This window comes from Protobothrops mucrosquamatus, unplaced genomic scaffold (assembly GCF_001527695.2).
Source record: "Protobothrops mucrosquamatus isolate PMUCROS unplaced genomic scaffold, P.Mucros_1.0 scaffold1016, whole genome shotgun sequence".
NCBI classification, from domain to species: domain Eukaryota; kingdom Metazoa; phylum Chordata; class Lepidosauria; order Squamata; family Viperidae; genus Protobothrops; species Protobothrops mucrosquamatus.
Window position 1 is genome coordinate 144813 of NW_015387252.1, and position 17131 is coordinate 161943.

The 17131-nt window shown below is 37.6% G+C and overlaps 1 protein-coding gene across 1 annotated transcript in view; it reads right to left on the bottom strand.

Moving 5' to 3' along the window:
• Positions 1–17131, bottom strand: part of TBC1D32 (TBC1 domain family member 32) — a 93290-nt gene that overhangs the window by 54430 nt on the left and 21729 nt on the right. Inside the window, exons 12-19 of the mRNA XM_015819906.1 lie at positions 16470–16607; positions 13403–13492; positions 12549–12691; positions 11105–11235; positions 10128–10329; positions 8692–8774; positions 2241–2379; positions 1865–1952 (exon numbers count right to left, since the gene is read on the bottom strand). Coding sequence (XP_015675392.1) covers positions 1865–1952; positions 2241–2379; positions 8692–8774; positions 10128–10329; positions 11105–11235; positions 12549–12691; positions 13403–13492; positions 16470–16607 — 1014 coding nt within the window. The remainder of the gene's footprint in view (positions 1–1864; positions 1953–2240; positions 2380–8691; positions 8775–10127; positions 10330–11104; positions 11236–12548; positions 12692–13402; positions 13493–16469; positions 16608–17131) is intronic.

The following is a 17131-nucleotide window of genomic DNA, read 5'->3' on the forward strand; positions in this document are numbered from 1 at the left end:
GGTAACTTTACATACATTTCCATGTGTCTGTTCTGGAAGATTCAGTATTTTATTAATAGTTGGTTCTTTGTTCTCTTCCATCTATCAGGAGATCAGTGCATTTATTTTAACTGTAATAGCTGGATTTTACATTTCAGATGGAATTTTATTTCCAAACCAAGTGTCCAGTTATTATTAGCTTCCATTTTCCCCCCAGCAAATGCTGAGACAGTCTTTGGTGCAATCAAATGCTACTTATAAATCTGATATGACCCAGTTTATATGTCTAGGCACTCTCCTTCACTGCATTTAAAACTACAATAAGACATGATGCAAAATCATCAAAAGCTCTTTTCTTCATATGTTCTTCTTCAATCATTATCCCTGAACAGGAGTTCTGGGATAGCCAAAACCTCACAACCATTTATAAACCTTCACTTGATTTAAAAAAATAAATGTTATAGATTCTGAGTAACTCAGTGTCCAGAGTTGTGCATGGGGGGGGGGAGTTTTGTACTTGATTTCCATCAATTAATATACCATTATTTAATTATAGATCTTTTCAAGACAGCTAAGTTTTAAAAAATAATTATTATTATCCCATACTTTCTGTGAGAGAATAAGGGAGCATGCAGAATACTTGATAAGAATTGATTAAAACCATTCCTGACTGATACTGACTGTAGGCTGTTGCTGCTGTTGCATCCAGACATACATAGCAAACAAAGATCCTCTTTTAACCAGTGGCTTGCTCCTTTCCAGCATTGATTTGCTCTAAGCAATTCACAAAAGATATTTAATAGGTTGCTGGAAGCATGGAAGACCTGTTTTGTTTGAGAACAGCTGAAGCATCTGAAGCAATCATGAATTCAGTATGAATAAAGAATACACATCAAGGAAAAGAATCCTGTTTATTGCAGAAACTGTTGGGTGTCTGCCTTATAAAAAAGAAGGGTCCTGGACAATGGAAAAACAAAGATTTTGTAGAAGTTGAGGGCTTCTATAAAGTAAGAAATCCTAGAGATCTGATTGGCTGGACAGTCTGGGAAAGCTGAGCAGGTATTTGTCACTGTACCTGAAGTTATTCCTCCTGTTAGGCAAAATGGGCCTTTCAAGAGGGCAGCAGAAGTTAATTGTCAAAGGAGATGGAATCTGGAGGTATCAGCTGATAGAGGATGGGAACATTAGGTTGCAACTGGTGAGGAAGCTTCTGTTTCATTTAGGTGGGAGAAGTTCTACCTGGGACAGGGCAGAGTCAGTTTGGGCCTGGTGGGAATAGGCAAAGAGATGAACTGGGTTTGACCAAGTCCAAAAGACTTAGGGGAGGTGCATTTCGTTTGTTAGATTTATTTTCTCCACCACATCATAAACTCACAAGAACAACTCAGCAAAGACAGTGAAGATTCCATTACACCAATGGAGTAAGCAAGCACATTTTCTTCTTCTCCATGTACAGACTAATTTACATCACATTAACTACAGTTGTGTGCTAAACCCTCTATTCCAGAGAATACTGAAAAGTTCCATACAAGGAACCCTGGTTTTTTTTTTTGCACATCTCTGATTACATATAACCTACTGGATAATACCCATGCATCTATGAATTATCTATGGGAATCTTTTGTCTGTTTCAATGCAATGCTGCCTATAATTGCAAATATCTCCCTCTTTCCCTTCCCTCATGGTACTTTTCCTCCTCCTCTACACAAAATCAGAAATTACCCTCAGGACTAGCACAAAATCAAAGGATAATCAAATAAATAAACATAGAATATAATTATCAATGTGGGAGAGATGTTCTGATGTAGAGAGAAATCAGAGTTACATTACTGAGCTTTAATTACAATGATGCACAATAAAATAATATCAAGCAAAACAAAATTACCCGAATTTTGTAGAGCTACAGCCCCAGGGGCAGTTGCAGCTACTTGTGAAACAATTGCTCCATAGCCAAACTTTTCACATCCACTCACCTGGTGCAAACAAGAGAATCTGTTAGCCCACAAACATATCATTTTCACAGAATGAGCATAACTTAATTGAGACAATAATTAGTAGTGGATTTTTGCGTATACATCTCTTGTTTGTTTGGATTTGATAATCAAATGCATCATTAGATTCTAATTAGCATTCTGAGACCAACAAATAGCTCTGACAGGAAAAGGTTACAGTACAAGCAATCAAGTTATTTGGGTAAGCAAAATAATTGTTTTTATGAATTTTTGTTCTAAATATTTTTTTTTAAGAATGAGAATGCCAACCTGGAGGTTCTTCATGAACCTGTTGAACATGAAGGTGACACATTCAGTGACTGTTCCTGTGTTCTGTAAAAGGAGAAGACCTTTCGGTGTGGTAGCAAAATTTAGCAAGTCATCCAACAATGTTTCTTCTAATACAATACTGAGAGGGGAAAAAAAAGAACAAATCAAATACAATTCTGTGAGCACAACAAACAGCAAAATAAACCAAACACTTCCTTCTCCCATAAAAACTGTAATAGCACTTAAAGCTGCTTTGTTTTTTCTTATACAAAGGACGCCTTTGTAATAGGAAAGACATATGCTATTCTATTAACACATAATGTTTGTTATGAAAATGTTTCCCTTCCATATTGCCTCTGTTGCCCAATCCACCATCTGGTTGCAATTAATTCATGTACAAAATCATCTGCATATCCATGTCTGCTCTACCTACACTGCAGCTGTCTCCCCTGAAGGTCCAACATTCTCTAACAGACTTGGCTATTAACTCTACTAAGCACATTTTTCTCCAATGCCCAGGAAACAAAACTCCCCATGTCTTCAAGCCGGACTTTTTATTGATGGTTAAGAAAACAACTTTATTACTCTCCTCACTGAAAGGAATCTGGCAATGCTTTACAAAATCCTAAATCCTAGAATTAAAATAAAAAAACCCAATCCAATAAAAGTAAACATTAGCGAGGGAAGGCCTATTTAATACTGATTTTGAAAAAGACAGCTAGAACTCATGCGTACTAAAGACCCTCTACTCCGGGGCTTTTCAACCAGTAGCACGGGTACCACCTGTGGTACATTGGCACCTGGCAGGTGGTACACGACCATCCTAGAAAAGTGGTAGCGGGGGAGGGGAATGAGCTGAACCGGTGGCAGCACCGTACAAGCCTGAGCGAGAGATGGCTGGAGCTGCAGGGCTGTCAGGGCTCAGTGGAAGCGCCAGGCTCCAGTTGGAGCTCGGCACTGATCCTGGCGCTTCTGCTGAGCCCTGAAGAAGCACCAATCATCTGGAAAGCAGCACTGATCCTGGCGCTTCTGCTGAGCCCAGAAGAAGCGCCGATCAGCTGGAATGTTGCAGCATCTCCAGGGTCTTGTGATTTACATTCAGATGCTTGGCAACTGATTCATATTTATGACGGTCACAGTGTCCCAGGGTCATGTGAAGTGACCAAAACCTGCCGCAACCACCCAGCAGACAGGGGGAATAAAAACCAACCCCCCCACCCCACTGTCGCTGCCAATCCTCAACAGAAATGCTCAAACCAATGAAAACCTCGGACAGGAGGAAGAGCGCCGCCAGGTGGGCAGGCAGGTGTCTTGCTCGGCTGTGGCTTGGGGGGCACTTTTTTCAGTGCCATTGTAACCTCCAACAGTCACTAAGCGAACTGTTGTAAGTCGAGGACTACCTGTACTTTAACACTTTTTTCCTTTTTGGGGGGAGGGTCATCAAGTTTTTGACACCTTGCTAGGCGACTGGTGGTACTCAGATATTGCCATATCCTAAAAGTGGTACAATGGGTGAAAAGGTTGAAAAGCCCTGCTCTACTCAATATTATATTATTTCACAGAGAAAACCTACTTCCTTGTCCCTGGCAAGTAGCAATCAGCAAATTTGACCAGGAGGAGCAGAACCTTTCTCAAAGACATTAAGTACTGGCGAGTAATTGAAAAACTAGTATTTGGGGCACCTGAAATGTACCCTATGCTTTGAATGGCAAAAAGAAAGCAGGATCTTTTAAAAATAGTGCTCATTCCTATATTCAAAACTCTTGTTTTTATGACAATGATGATGATGATTTGATTTGTACTTCACTATTCCAGAAAGTAGGATGGTTACAAAGCATGACGATAAGTACAATCCAGTGTGAGAAATGAACCACCTGAATCAATTCTTGGATTGGTATAATTTTAGGTGAGACTAGTATGAGCTTATAGCATCGTTCATTGCTTCAGAATAACAATGAAGGCAACTAAGAAATACTGGTGGTGTTCATAGCACCAATCGCTAGACTTTGATTTCTCATATTAACATCTAAGTAATCTATGGAATTTACTTCTAAATTTGCAGAGAACTATATTACTGAGCCAATACAGATCAAAAGCAAGCTAAGATCTGTAAGTCTAGAGCCATATTTTGCAATTCAATAATCATAAAAATTCTGTACAATTGAGTTTGACCTTTGCTGATTATGTGACTGATTCCAGACAATTTTCTAGGCAACTATATGGAAATGGTTTATCAATGTCTTCTTGTGCAATGTGTTTTCGATTTCTTGGGGTAGTTAGCAACCTCTTAAAATATATTATTATTTACTACTACTGAAAACTGGAGTATAAAATTCACAATTAATCTACTTTCAGTCAGGGCTACAAGATCATGAGGCTAGCTAGTTAGATTGAAACCTGCATGGAAATTTCATCAAAATAATGAACCACTATAAAATAAACTACAAATTAAAAACAACCTGTACTTTGCATGTAGTCCCAATGCTTTTTGGCCTTCCCATGACTGAATCTCAATAATTCAGCATAATACTCTATGTTTTACAAAGGCTACTCTTGAAGAATATTCAGAACTTAGAGCTGGCAAAGAATAAAGCTGCACAGACAATTTAGGGGTCTTCAAGATGGCCCATGTACCATCATCGTTACATGAGCTGCACTGGTTGCCTGTTTGCTTCCGGATTCTATTCAAAGTGTGGGTTAGAACCTTTAAAGTCTTTTATGGCATGGGACCAGGCTACCTGAGAAACTATCTCACCCCAATGTGTTTGGCCTGCCCCACTCACTCCAGCAAAGGGGCATGCTGCAGACTCCATCAGTCCCAGAATTTCAACTGACAGAGTCCAGAACAAAGATCTTTTCTACCATGGCTGCAGCCTTCTGGAACATTGTGCCACTTGAGGTGAGATCACCCTAGTTTCTTGGCCTTCTGAAAAGGGCCTGGCTGTGCTAACTCACTTGTGGTTCCAGTGGGGACATTCCATGCTGGAGTTAGCTATTGGATTAAGAAAAACATCCCATTCACATCCCATGTGTATACTGGTTCCTAGTTTACCCAATTTCCTGTTAATTTTAATATTTTTTAATGTTTTAATCTTTGTATCTTCATGTTTTTATGGTGTAGTAAGTTGCCCAGAGTCACTCAGTAGTGATATAGCTGGCATATAAATGTAATATATGAAATAAAATAAAATAAATTTATCAATGATTCATTTTCTGACAATTAACACCAGGAAAATGAAACAAAACAAAAAGACGGGACATGATATATTGGATAAGCTTAGACACTTAAAATGAAAAACAAACAAATGAAACCCTAGAAAATTCTGGCTCTACTTGTTCATGTTATGTTTTTATGGTATAGCATTGCCCATTATAATCCTCCTCCACCACAGATACAAGCGCACGTTGTATCTCCACAAACTACTCATATTATATTGCTGGCATTAGTATGCATTGATAAGCCAGAATCCAGTTCACCGTGAACTGCACTTTCACCATCTTTCTCTACCTCTTTCTCTGCTGCTGCTGCTGCTGGATTCCTCCTGCCAGTGGGCCCAAAAAAATTAAGCTCAGATGGCCTCATTTGTGATTTGTTTTCATTATATGTGTTAACTGGGAAGTCTAGTCTGTTTTGCTCCTAACACAGCAAAAGCATATGCCAAAACAAAATAATGTTTTATGATTCTGAATTACTGAAAGAAAAATAAATCAGTCCCTGATTCACATGTAATGCTAAACAAACAATGGATGAAGAAACCTGACTTGTTTGCTTTATAAGGAAGGATGATGGAAGAGCCATTACAAGCAAGCAGCTCATTCCTCATAACTCTGACTTATTATTACATGTAAACACGGCCAGGTAAGATTCATGATTTTTTTTCTTTTTGTTATTGCCAACTATACAGAAAAGACATGAGTTATTATGATCTAAAGAAAAACATTGATCCGCAAATAGATTTCCCAAGAAACCTAGACAAGAGGATTGGTTTGACCTTCAATAGACAAAATTCACCCAGCAAATGTTTTTATATTGAAAGCATGGAGGGCATTATTTGGGCAACAAACCTGTTTTAAACAAGGCATTAAAAGTGCTTTTTGTAGGGTTTAAAAACTAAAGATGAGGGTTTTTTTAATAAGATAAAATAAAATGTATCTTTTTATAATTATTTTTTTTTCTTGGCACCAATACTTTGTATAAGATACTAAAAAATAATGTAACTGGTCTCCTATAATTTGGCAGTAATGTGATACTCACATTTTAAACATTCTTACAAAGAGCCTGTGGCCTAGAGGTTAATACATCTGCCTAACATGCAGACAGCCCAGGTTTGAATCTCAGAAGGGTATGTCTGGTTGAAAAGAATTAAAAAGTTTGAAATGGCTATTCCAGTTCTCCCTTAATTCTTTGTTAGCAATCCAAATTTTGACAAACACATATGATGTCGCAGTTGCGACTGCTGCCTGTGGATAGCTCTAGTTTGAGCTGATACAGGCAAAAGATTCCTTTCTCCCATATTTGGGCCGACAGGGTGCACCAAACTCAAGATATATATATATATATATATATATATATATATATATATATATATATATAGTATAAAATATACTATATACACACACACACACACACACACACACACACACACACATACTATAAAAACCAATAAATAATGATCACCAAGAGAATAAATAGAAAATATTTAATAAATCAAACCTAGCTTTCGTCGGGTGCTCCCGACATCGTCAGGGTTTAAAAAAGGCAGTCCCTGGGAGAAGCTTACATACGATCTCTAATTGCCTTAAATATATATATATATATATTTAAAGCAGTGGTTACAATTATTTAATCACCAATGGGAAGAACTACCCATCTTTAACCTAAGTGTACAATACAAATCACTGCCTGGGCAAATGTCTATGGAGATTCTCAATCATCCAGGTCATGGTTGTCCCGAAGGTTTTTTTCAAGAGGCAATTGGACTTTCTTTGTTTTTCCTTGAAGATATTTCACTTCTCATCCAAGAAGCTTCTTCATTTCTGACTGAATGTTGAGGAAAGGAAGAATTTATATTCCTTGCAATCATCTGGTCATTAGCACTCTTTCTGAGAATCATTGAGGGAACTTGGAGATTTGTCTATGTCTTCAGGGTCATCTGAATAGTGCAAATGGTATAGAACATCCATTGTAAACACAGTCCCTTCAGCAGTTCAAAAAAGGTTCCATACCCATTTGCACTATTCAGGTGACCCCGAGGGTACAGATAAACCTCCAAGTGGCCTCAACGACTCTCAGAAGGAGTCTAAAGACCAGATGACTGTGAGGAATATAAATCATTCCATTCCTCCATATTCAGTCAGAACTGAAGAAGTGTCTTGGATGAGAAGCAAATGTCTTCAAAGAAAAACAAAGAAAGTCCAGTTGCTCCTTGAAAAAGTACCTCCGGGACTGCCTTGGAAATATTTCATATATGGATTGGAATCATAGAAAAATGAAGCATAGGTATAGATGCACATAGTACGTGGTTTCAGTGGCTACTAATGTCATTGAGAGAAAGTTATATACATTTGTAAAAATATGGAGATAGACAAAGGAGGATAGGGCTCAAGTCCTGGCATCTCCCTGACCATTTTAAGTGCTTAAGTACATCAAGTTGGGATATAATCTCCAATATCATCATCATCACCATCATATCCCCCTGAACTGAAATTGGAAAATCTGCATTTGGAATTTAGAATCCTTGAGAACCTCTGTTAATGAACAATGACTAACAGTGCTTATAGCAATTTCTAGCAATTCACATATAAAATTCATGAGTTCCGGAAAACACCAAAGCAACAGAGCTAAAAGTAAATAAATGATCATCATCACAGCGCAAGTGCTGATCATTATGTAAGCAATGCAGCATCATTCCTAAAGAAGGCACGTCAAATTTGCCCTTGTTCTTCCCTAAATAATTCAATGCATCCACTGCATAGCTGAGTCTTCAGGTTTTGCACAGCAGAATCAGAAAGTCACCAGGCAGATTTCTGCCTGGGTGAGGGGAAAAGGGGAAGCAGGAAGAACCAAGAGCAATGATGAGGACATTAAAAAAGAAAGGGATTAAACGAATTCTAACTGGGAGATGAAGAAAAAGAAAGTGAGAGAAAGCAAAAGTTGTAAGTGAAAAAATGAGAGCTGAAAAACCAAACACAAGCTGTATCAGCAAAATAACTAAAGAAGAGAATGAGAGAGAAACCAAAGATGAACATGAGGAAACTAGAAGTATTATTTACGAAGACAAGTAAGCAAGAGAGAAAGTATCTACCACACTAAGCCTTGTACTACTATATGCAATATCTCTATATCTGCAGCCATAGTAGCAAATTACACTAAAAACTCTTCATCGGCAACAATATAAATTTTTAAATGTTATCCTAAATACATACCAACATATGAAATAAAACCACTCACCAACTCTGAGATTCTTGGTTTACTGAAGAAACAGTGTCTACCCCAGCTATAGGGGTTGGAATTCTCTCTGAAAGCAAACTAGTCTGTTGAATGATAAAAAAAAAAGAAAAACGCAGAAATTAGGGTCAGAAGAACAGAACAAATTTAAGTATTGATAATAAGCACTAAAGCATGGTAAGTTAAAATAGAAAGAATTTTTCAGATGGAAACTTTTGTATCCTTCATTCAACTAAATAAGGGTGCCATGGAGGCTCAGCAGTTAAGACGCTGGGCTTGTTGGCTGGAAAGCCGATAGCCCAGGTTTGAGAGCCAAGAGCCGTGCAATGGGGTGAGCTCCCATCCTCACCCCAGCTCCTGCCAACCTAGCAGTTCAAAAGCATGCAAATGTGAGTAGATAAATAGGTACCACTTTGATGGGTAGTTAACAGTGCTCTGTGATGTTATGCTGGCCACATGACTACAGAAATGTCTTTGGACAGCACTGGCTCAATAGCCTTGAAAGTGAGATGAGCACTGCCCCCTATAGTTGGCAATGACTAGCGGAGTAAAATCCACAGGGACTTATCTTTTTTTAAAAAAATATTAATGAAATTCTGTAATTGTGTTTAGATAATATTGCTCTGGGTTTGTCTGTTTTTTTTATGACTACCATAAAATAAATGGGTACTTAACAACTGAACAAAAAGTTGTAAACTTTTTAACATCTTGTCAAAGCCACAATATAACCACAGTAGCAAATTCATGCTTCTAAAGCTCAATTTAATTGGGAGGAGTTGATGCCTATTATTCACATCTGTCTATTTAATTAAAAAATATGTCTCCATGGTGACTTATGTCAGATGCATGATGATATCATTATGCTAACAATGTAAATCTCCATGGACACTTGGTATCTTGTTTTCAAAGCAAGATGTAGCTAGATCCTATAAATTGAGGTTTATTACACGAAAATGGCTGCAAACTATATCCATTGCTTTATGCCACAATCATATAAAGAGAGTAACAATATCCTCCTTTGCAACAGGACAATCATGCCTCAGGCAAAAAATAATATATATTTTAGCATTATTCCCTTGATAAAGTTTATATTGGGGAGGGGGGTTAAGGGTGGAGTTATGAGTCAATCTTGACGCCTGGTAATGCCTGGACAAGTCCCTGAAGTTTTCTTGACAAGATTTTGGAAGTGGTTTGCCTCTGTCATGTTCCTAGGGATGAGAGAGTGTAACTGGCCCAAGTTCACTCAGACGACTTTGTGCTTAAGGTGGGATTAGAACTAAGGATCTCCTGTTTTCTAGACCGATTCCTTAACTACTACACCAAACTGACTCTAAAGTCTATACTATAATGTGTTTATATGGAATATAAACATTTTGGAATACAGGCATCAATTGGCAGAACTTCTCTACAAGTGCTCTGTAAAACATGCATAAGGTTACCTTTTTCCAAGCTTCAGCAACAGATTCATGTAACTGATAAGGCAGCAGCACCTCTAAGCCTTCACAGGTACTATACATTTGACGGCATACAAAGATAAAAGCTCCTTTGAGGACTGGTAACATCTCAGATCCAGACAAAACAGAAATATCTTCATCAAGAAGCTTCTTTGTAAACTGGGCAATAACATGTGCGCCCTTAAGGCTAGAAAAAAAGACAAATTGTTTAAAAAGCAAATAGCCTTTTAGACATAATATGGATGCAAGGATCTGACTAGAAAAGATGGGAAGTGCAACCATCTAGCATTTTTGTCACTCCCTAGAGATCCCAAGATCATCAAGTCAGCCAAATAAGACTGCCTCATTATTATGGTAGCTTCAGAAATAAACAGGTTTACTAAGTGTATTTCCAGCTGTAGAAAGGTCTTCCATTCCTGACTATTAGAACCTTTTCATAACAAAAAAACAAAAGCATACTTCAACAAAATAAATGAAGGAAATCCCTCTTCTCGATCCCCCAAATCTGTAAGTTCAAATTACTTAGCTAACTAGTCATTATGATAATCATATTTTTCCCATTATCCCATCTGTATATTATAACCAAAAAAATTAGCCTACTTTACCATGTATTCCTTCACTTGTTCTTCTTCTGTTTCAAATTTTGGTGGAAGTTTATACATTTTAGCAATTGCATGTTCACCTTTCGCCTGATATAACTCACTCATACTTGCCTCTGAACGCAACTACACATTAATCCATGAAGAAACTTGACAATTGCCTAAAGACTTTTCAAGTGACTCCTAGACAAAGTGCTTTGCAGACAGAGTACACACCCTTGGACTACCAGTTCATAAATTTGGTAAGATACAAATAAATCATGCCATAATCTTCAACCATGGTATTTGCTATAAAGGAAATGACATTATTAGTGGGATTAGAATCCAGATGACTGCTTTCAGTCCTTAATGCTGTTGTCATACCTTGTGCTATCTGGGGCAGGGGGCTTTTCTCCTCCATAAAGAAGTAGTAAAAGACCATCATCTGTAGCAGCAATTCGCGCCAAAATATCAGCTATATGTGTTAGAGTTGTTTCTGGACAATTCAGATTCACCTGTGTGTATGTTGAAAAAAATGTCTGAAGTTAATTGATAAGCACAGCCAAGAGCAACTAAATATAACAACATTAATTGCTTTTAAAGCATTTTTTTAACCTTGACTATAAACCTTCATTTTGTCAACGAGGCTACAGGGTTTCTCTTGATAACCTTTCTTTTTCATTTCATGAAATCCTTCTGTTTAGATTAATTTCATCATTTCTGAAATCATTTTTTTTTAAATGGCCCAATCCCTTCAATTCTTCACAGATTTAAGCTAAATGTTAAACTGCCCTAACTATAGTCAGTCGGTTCACTAATGAACTGGATGTACACACAGGCAGAGAAATTGGACTAATTCCTCTTCTATATTCTCCCACTTCTCCACCCCCTCCCCCGCCACCAGAATTTTTTTAGCAGAGTGGTACTGCAGATTGCATGATGAAAGAAAACTAAACCAAAACAACTGACAACTATCCCTCTCCACACTGATCTTGGATGCAAATAACCTCTGGGAATACGTCCTTCTCTTAGACCAACAGCAGATTCAGTTCCAACCCATTACGTTTCATTTCACTGTGTTTGCCAAACTGTTTAGAATTTTGCTTGGCTTCAGTCACCACACGTGCTCACTTACAAGCAAAAATAACACCATTTCTCGTTTGAAATTACAGCAATTATGAAGAAAAAAACAACACCTTAAATACCACCCAGATGGTTTGTTAGCACTAATGCTCAATTATAGGCAAGTAATCTGATGCACAAAGTCATATTTCACATTGCAATTCTATACTGAGTGGCGAAAAAAGCCCATGGAATTCAATAGATCTTCTAAACAGAAATCACAAGATTATACTGTTAGGCTTTGAAACCAGCTTGTTCATCCTTTTCTGGATGGACATAGAAATTCTATGTGAATTGAACACTTCTAAGTGAAGCTCCCACAGATATCTGAGCAAAGATTCAGATTTCTTGTCTTTTCCAACTGAAATATGTATTCTCTTTCACTTCAGTATCTCAGATATTGTCAGTTATAACAAAGCCTTGACTTTGACTAGTCTCTAGATCAGAGGTCCCCAGGTTTTGGGCACCAGGGACCGGTTCCGTGGAGAAATATTTTTCTGCGGACTGGAGAGTAGGTGGTTTTGTGTGCTACCTGCATCCCTCGGATGGGTCTTTGTTTGTTTGTGCAGACCGGTTGCTGGCATACCACGGACAGGTACTGGTCCACGGACCGGGGGTGGGGACCCCTGCTCTAGATGGAAGTCTACCATTGTGGGGTTTCCTCACCCCATCCCCCATAGGAAATTGCATAAAAATGAAAGATAACCTCTGTTCCATTTAATAAATAATGTAGTGGTTGAAGAAGTTCTTCTATCACTGTATTTGTATATAGACATTCAGTTGCACATTCTTTTTCATCACAAAAGACCCGGAGTATATCAGTAATGAGGCCAGCTGGAGAATAATTGCCTGCAAAAATGTAAAAAAAAAAAGTTGTTTCAAAATAGTGGCAAGGCAAAAAAAAAATACAACAATGTGTTTATTTATTTACAGAATTTACACCTGTCCACATAATACTCCTACTATCCTTCCCAACAGAGGCATCATATCAAACAGCCTTCTAGCTCAAACCCCCTTCTAGTCAATACTTAGTGGAAGAGCCAGATCTTTACAATCTTCTGGAAGGCTAAGAGGATAGAAATCCCTCAAATTCCATGTGGAAAGTTCTTCCAAAGGGCTGGAATGGCCACCAAAGAAGACATGCTTCTGAGGTCCCATTGAGTCAGAGTTCCCCAACCTTTTCAGGTTTGCGGACCAGCGGGGGTGGGTGGAATGGTTCCGTGTGCACTTGCGGCCTGATTCTGAAAGGCTCAAGGCCACAGCCCAGGGGTTGGAGACCTCTGCATTGGGTGAAATATTTAAAGGAAGGAATTACCCTGTCTGATGTAGTAGGATGGGCAGATACCCTCAAAATGAGATGGTCCTCCAAATAACTTGCTCCTGTTATTACTTTTCCCTTCCTCACTTCTACTCTAAGCCAGATATTAAAGGCTGCCACAACTTACTAACACATAGGTTATTCATGTGTCTGTAGACACAGAATAGATTAACCCTCAGGACACACTCTTTTCTCAAAGCAAGTTGTTTATAAAATAACTGCATATAAATGAGAATTATTACCTGAATGCACAGTAAGGGGTTTGGGACAATTTGGGGAACAATAAATAAGACGTGTAAACATTATGATGAGATCTTCCAGTGTCATCAGATCTAGGGAAATCAGAAGAGGAAAAAAATACTTGAAAATGAAAGCAATGTAACATGCGTGAAACAATATTTATGTACAGATTTAGTATGAAGAAATGAAGCTGCATTTCCATTTCTTTCAGCTTAATCAATTGAAGCCATTAAATTAACCATAATTAGCTAGTTTCAAGTATAGTGCTCTTCTAGCAATGTTAAAATAGTTTGGGTGGATACATTGATTCCTCCAAATAATGTAAAGAAATTCCATCTTTATTTTCTAGGATCTTCTTTTTCCTAGTGTTTTGACATAAGTGCAGGGAAATATTGCGTACAGTCAGTCTTCAACTCATAACCATTAATAATTTAGTGACCGTTCGAAGTTACAAAGTGACTTACAACTGGTCCTCACTCTCCATAATCACATGATCAAAACTGGGTGCTTGGGAACTGGCATGTATTTAGAATGACTGCAGTGTCCTGGGATCACGTGATCACCATTTGCAACTTTCCTAGCAAAGTCAGTGAGGCAAGTCAGATTTGCTTAACTGTCATTCACTTAATGACTGTGGTGATTCAATTAATGACCACAGCAAAAAAGGTCATAAATTGGGCATGACTCACTTAATAACCACCTTGCTTAGAGATGGAAGTTCTTGTCCCAAATGTGGTCATAAGCTGAGGACTACCTTGTACATCATAAATAAATACATGCATACTATACGAATGACCCCTAGAAAATTACAGTACTTCTACTAAATGAAAACTTCTACCATAAAAAAAAACCTGAAGTTATAATCATAAGCCATAGTTTGCATTAACCAATTGTAGTCTTATATATGAATGGCATATAAAATGACATGGCAAAGGACTCCTGAAAGCACTTTGCTGCTTTTCTCATCCTTGGCCAGTATTTTACACCACACTAATTATTTTATTATAATTTAATTGTAATTATTTTGTAGCACTGAAAACCAAAAAAAAAAAAGGACACATGGTGGTTCGATCAGAGTCAGGTTTGTATAAAGTGAGAAATTAATCTTCACTGCAGGCATTTCTTTTTGGTCATAAAATCTCCAGATAAAAACTATGACGAGGCCAGGCAAGATATATGCATTTGAACATGGTAGAATTAGCACACTAAGACGAGTCACATTTTGGCTTAGATATTATGCAAATCAAGGCAATGTTTAAAAACTAATTGTAGCTCTATACAAACTAGAGAAATTACTTTCTTGATGACTCAGCCTAATGCGAAACAGGCACTGTAAGAATCATTTAGAAAACACTCAGTCCAATCAGGGAATAATATATCTCTCTTTGGAAATTATTCCCACTTCCCTGGAAAAAGTGATTAATTCAAATGGGTTTAATCAAGTGACTGGTGGAGAGTTACAGCCATGCTGTGAAATCCCAGGGATTCTCAAAAGTTAAAGTCTCTAATGTGTTTAGGTAGCTATATTTGAGAAGTTTTAGTTAATACAGTCTATGCTTTGGTTTATGTTAAACACACTAACTCATTACATCTGGCTCTTCTTGGCTGGATTCTTTAATAAATCAATTGAGTTGAAAAGTGGAATTGATTACATTGTACAGTATAGCCTGTGGAATGGTTTATTTATAAAGCCAACCAGGAATCTCAATTCTTCGTAAGTTGATGGGCATATTGCAACTTTTGGGAACGTGTTGTGAGTGCTCTTGAAAATGGCTGCGGTTTACAAAATCAGAATCTACCAGGATGATGTTACCTATCACATTCACTTATCCGCCACTTCGTAGGCCTTTCTTTCCCTGATTATTTCTGCCCTTGCTTTGACACAAAAGCATATTTCAAAGCAAAGTCCTTGACTTTGTAGCCATCCATTATTTTCATGTGCAGAGAAAAGCAACTAAGATGATTAGGGGACCAGAGGCTAAAACCTATGAAGAACGATTACAGAAATTGAGGATGTTGGCTAGGGGAGACATGATAGCAGTATTCCAATATTTGTGGGGCTGCCACAAAGATGAGAGGGTCAAACTATTTTCCAAAGCACCTGAAGGCAAGACAAGAAAAAATGGATGGAAACTAATCGAGAGAAGCAATCTAGAACTAAGGAGAAATTTCCTAACAGTGAGAACGATTAACTAATGGAATAGCTTGGCTTCAGAAGATGTAGGTGCCACAACACTGGAGGCTTTCAAAGAGACTGGACAGCCATTTGTCTGACATATTATAGGATCTCCTGCTCAAGCAGGTGGTTGGACCAGATGACCTCCAAGGACCCTTCCAACTCTGTTATTCTGTTATTTCAAGTCCAGAATCCTTTTTGGAAATAATAATGAAGCTTATGGCCAGGATTTTGCCAGAGAATCTACGTCTCTCATATTTCACTGCTATGAGCTCATGAATTAAACGTGATAGACAGATATCTATATGTATGTTTGTTTGTATGGACGGGGTAGGCATATTAGCACCTCCAGCATCAAATGGGGACAATTTAATACCATACTTACTTCTTAAAACAGATTAAAGGATAGCTCTGGAAAAGAGTGTTCTTTTCTGGAAGTGCAATCCACATTCTACTATTAAGGATTATTAATCATACAAGTGATGGCAGCTTTTCTACTTCCAAACTCTTTGAGAAACGAAGGGCTGGTGACCTTTCTTACTGCACAGAATTACAAGTGTATATACTATGATTGTCACGATAAAACTATAAAATGAAATGATCTGTTTGCAGTCATGCTGGAGAAGGGAAAGTAAAATACAGGAATCCAAGACATTTTGCTATGTGCATACGAAGATGATGATTTACTGTTAGCTGAATTATTTTTTCCCCACTCCATCTCTGCTGTTGACACAGTCTTCTGAGTGCCCATAAAACTTATACCAAGTTTTTCATTCTCTTCCACAGTATTATCTATTCATTTTTTACAGAAGGGGAATTTAACAAATGGAAAACTTTTGAGAAAAGCAGTCATAAAATAAAACAAATTGTTATCTTTTTCATTAAGTCCTTACCTTTTCGGTTTTTCAGTTGAATAGGAAAGAGTTTTCTGCCTTGTTTGTATATTAATAATGTGCCTAAGAGGCTCAGGGAATGAACAAAATAAATATATTGCAATTCTTTTCCTGCATAGAAATTCTTTTGTTTATTACCTTGAAAGAAAAGATAACTCATATCAGTAAAAGTGCTTTCTTTTGCTCTGCCCTTGCATACTAGAGTACCACACCCTTATGATTAATGTTAATGTTTATAAATTTTATATAAAACACATGTTAGCAACAGCTGGTTTCAACATTTTCAAAGATGAAAGCTTTATAAAATAGAAACAAACAATCAGAAAAATGGATTTAGGAATTTTGAAACTGAATATATTATCTCAAAAATTGTGAGGCATAACCTGTCAGAATGGAATGTGCCTTCCCTATCCAGTCATCTATAGGTAATCTTGACTTACAAGAATAATTGCGCCCAAAATTTTTATCGCTAAACAAGACAATTATAAAGTGATTTTTTTCCATTTTACCACCCTTCTTGCCACAGTTGTTAAATGAATCACTGCAATTGTTAAGTTCATAATACTGTGGTTATGACACTGGCTTCTCCATTGGCTTTGCTTGTCAGAAGGCAGCAAAAGGTGATCTTATGACCCTGGGACACTGCAATCGTCATAAATACA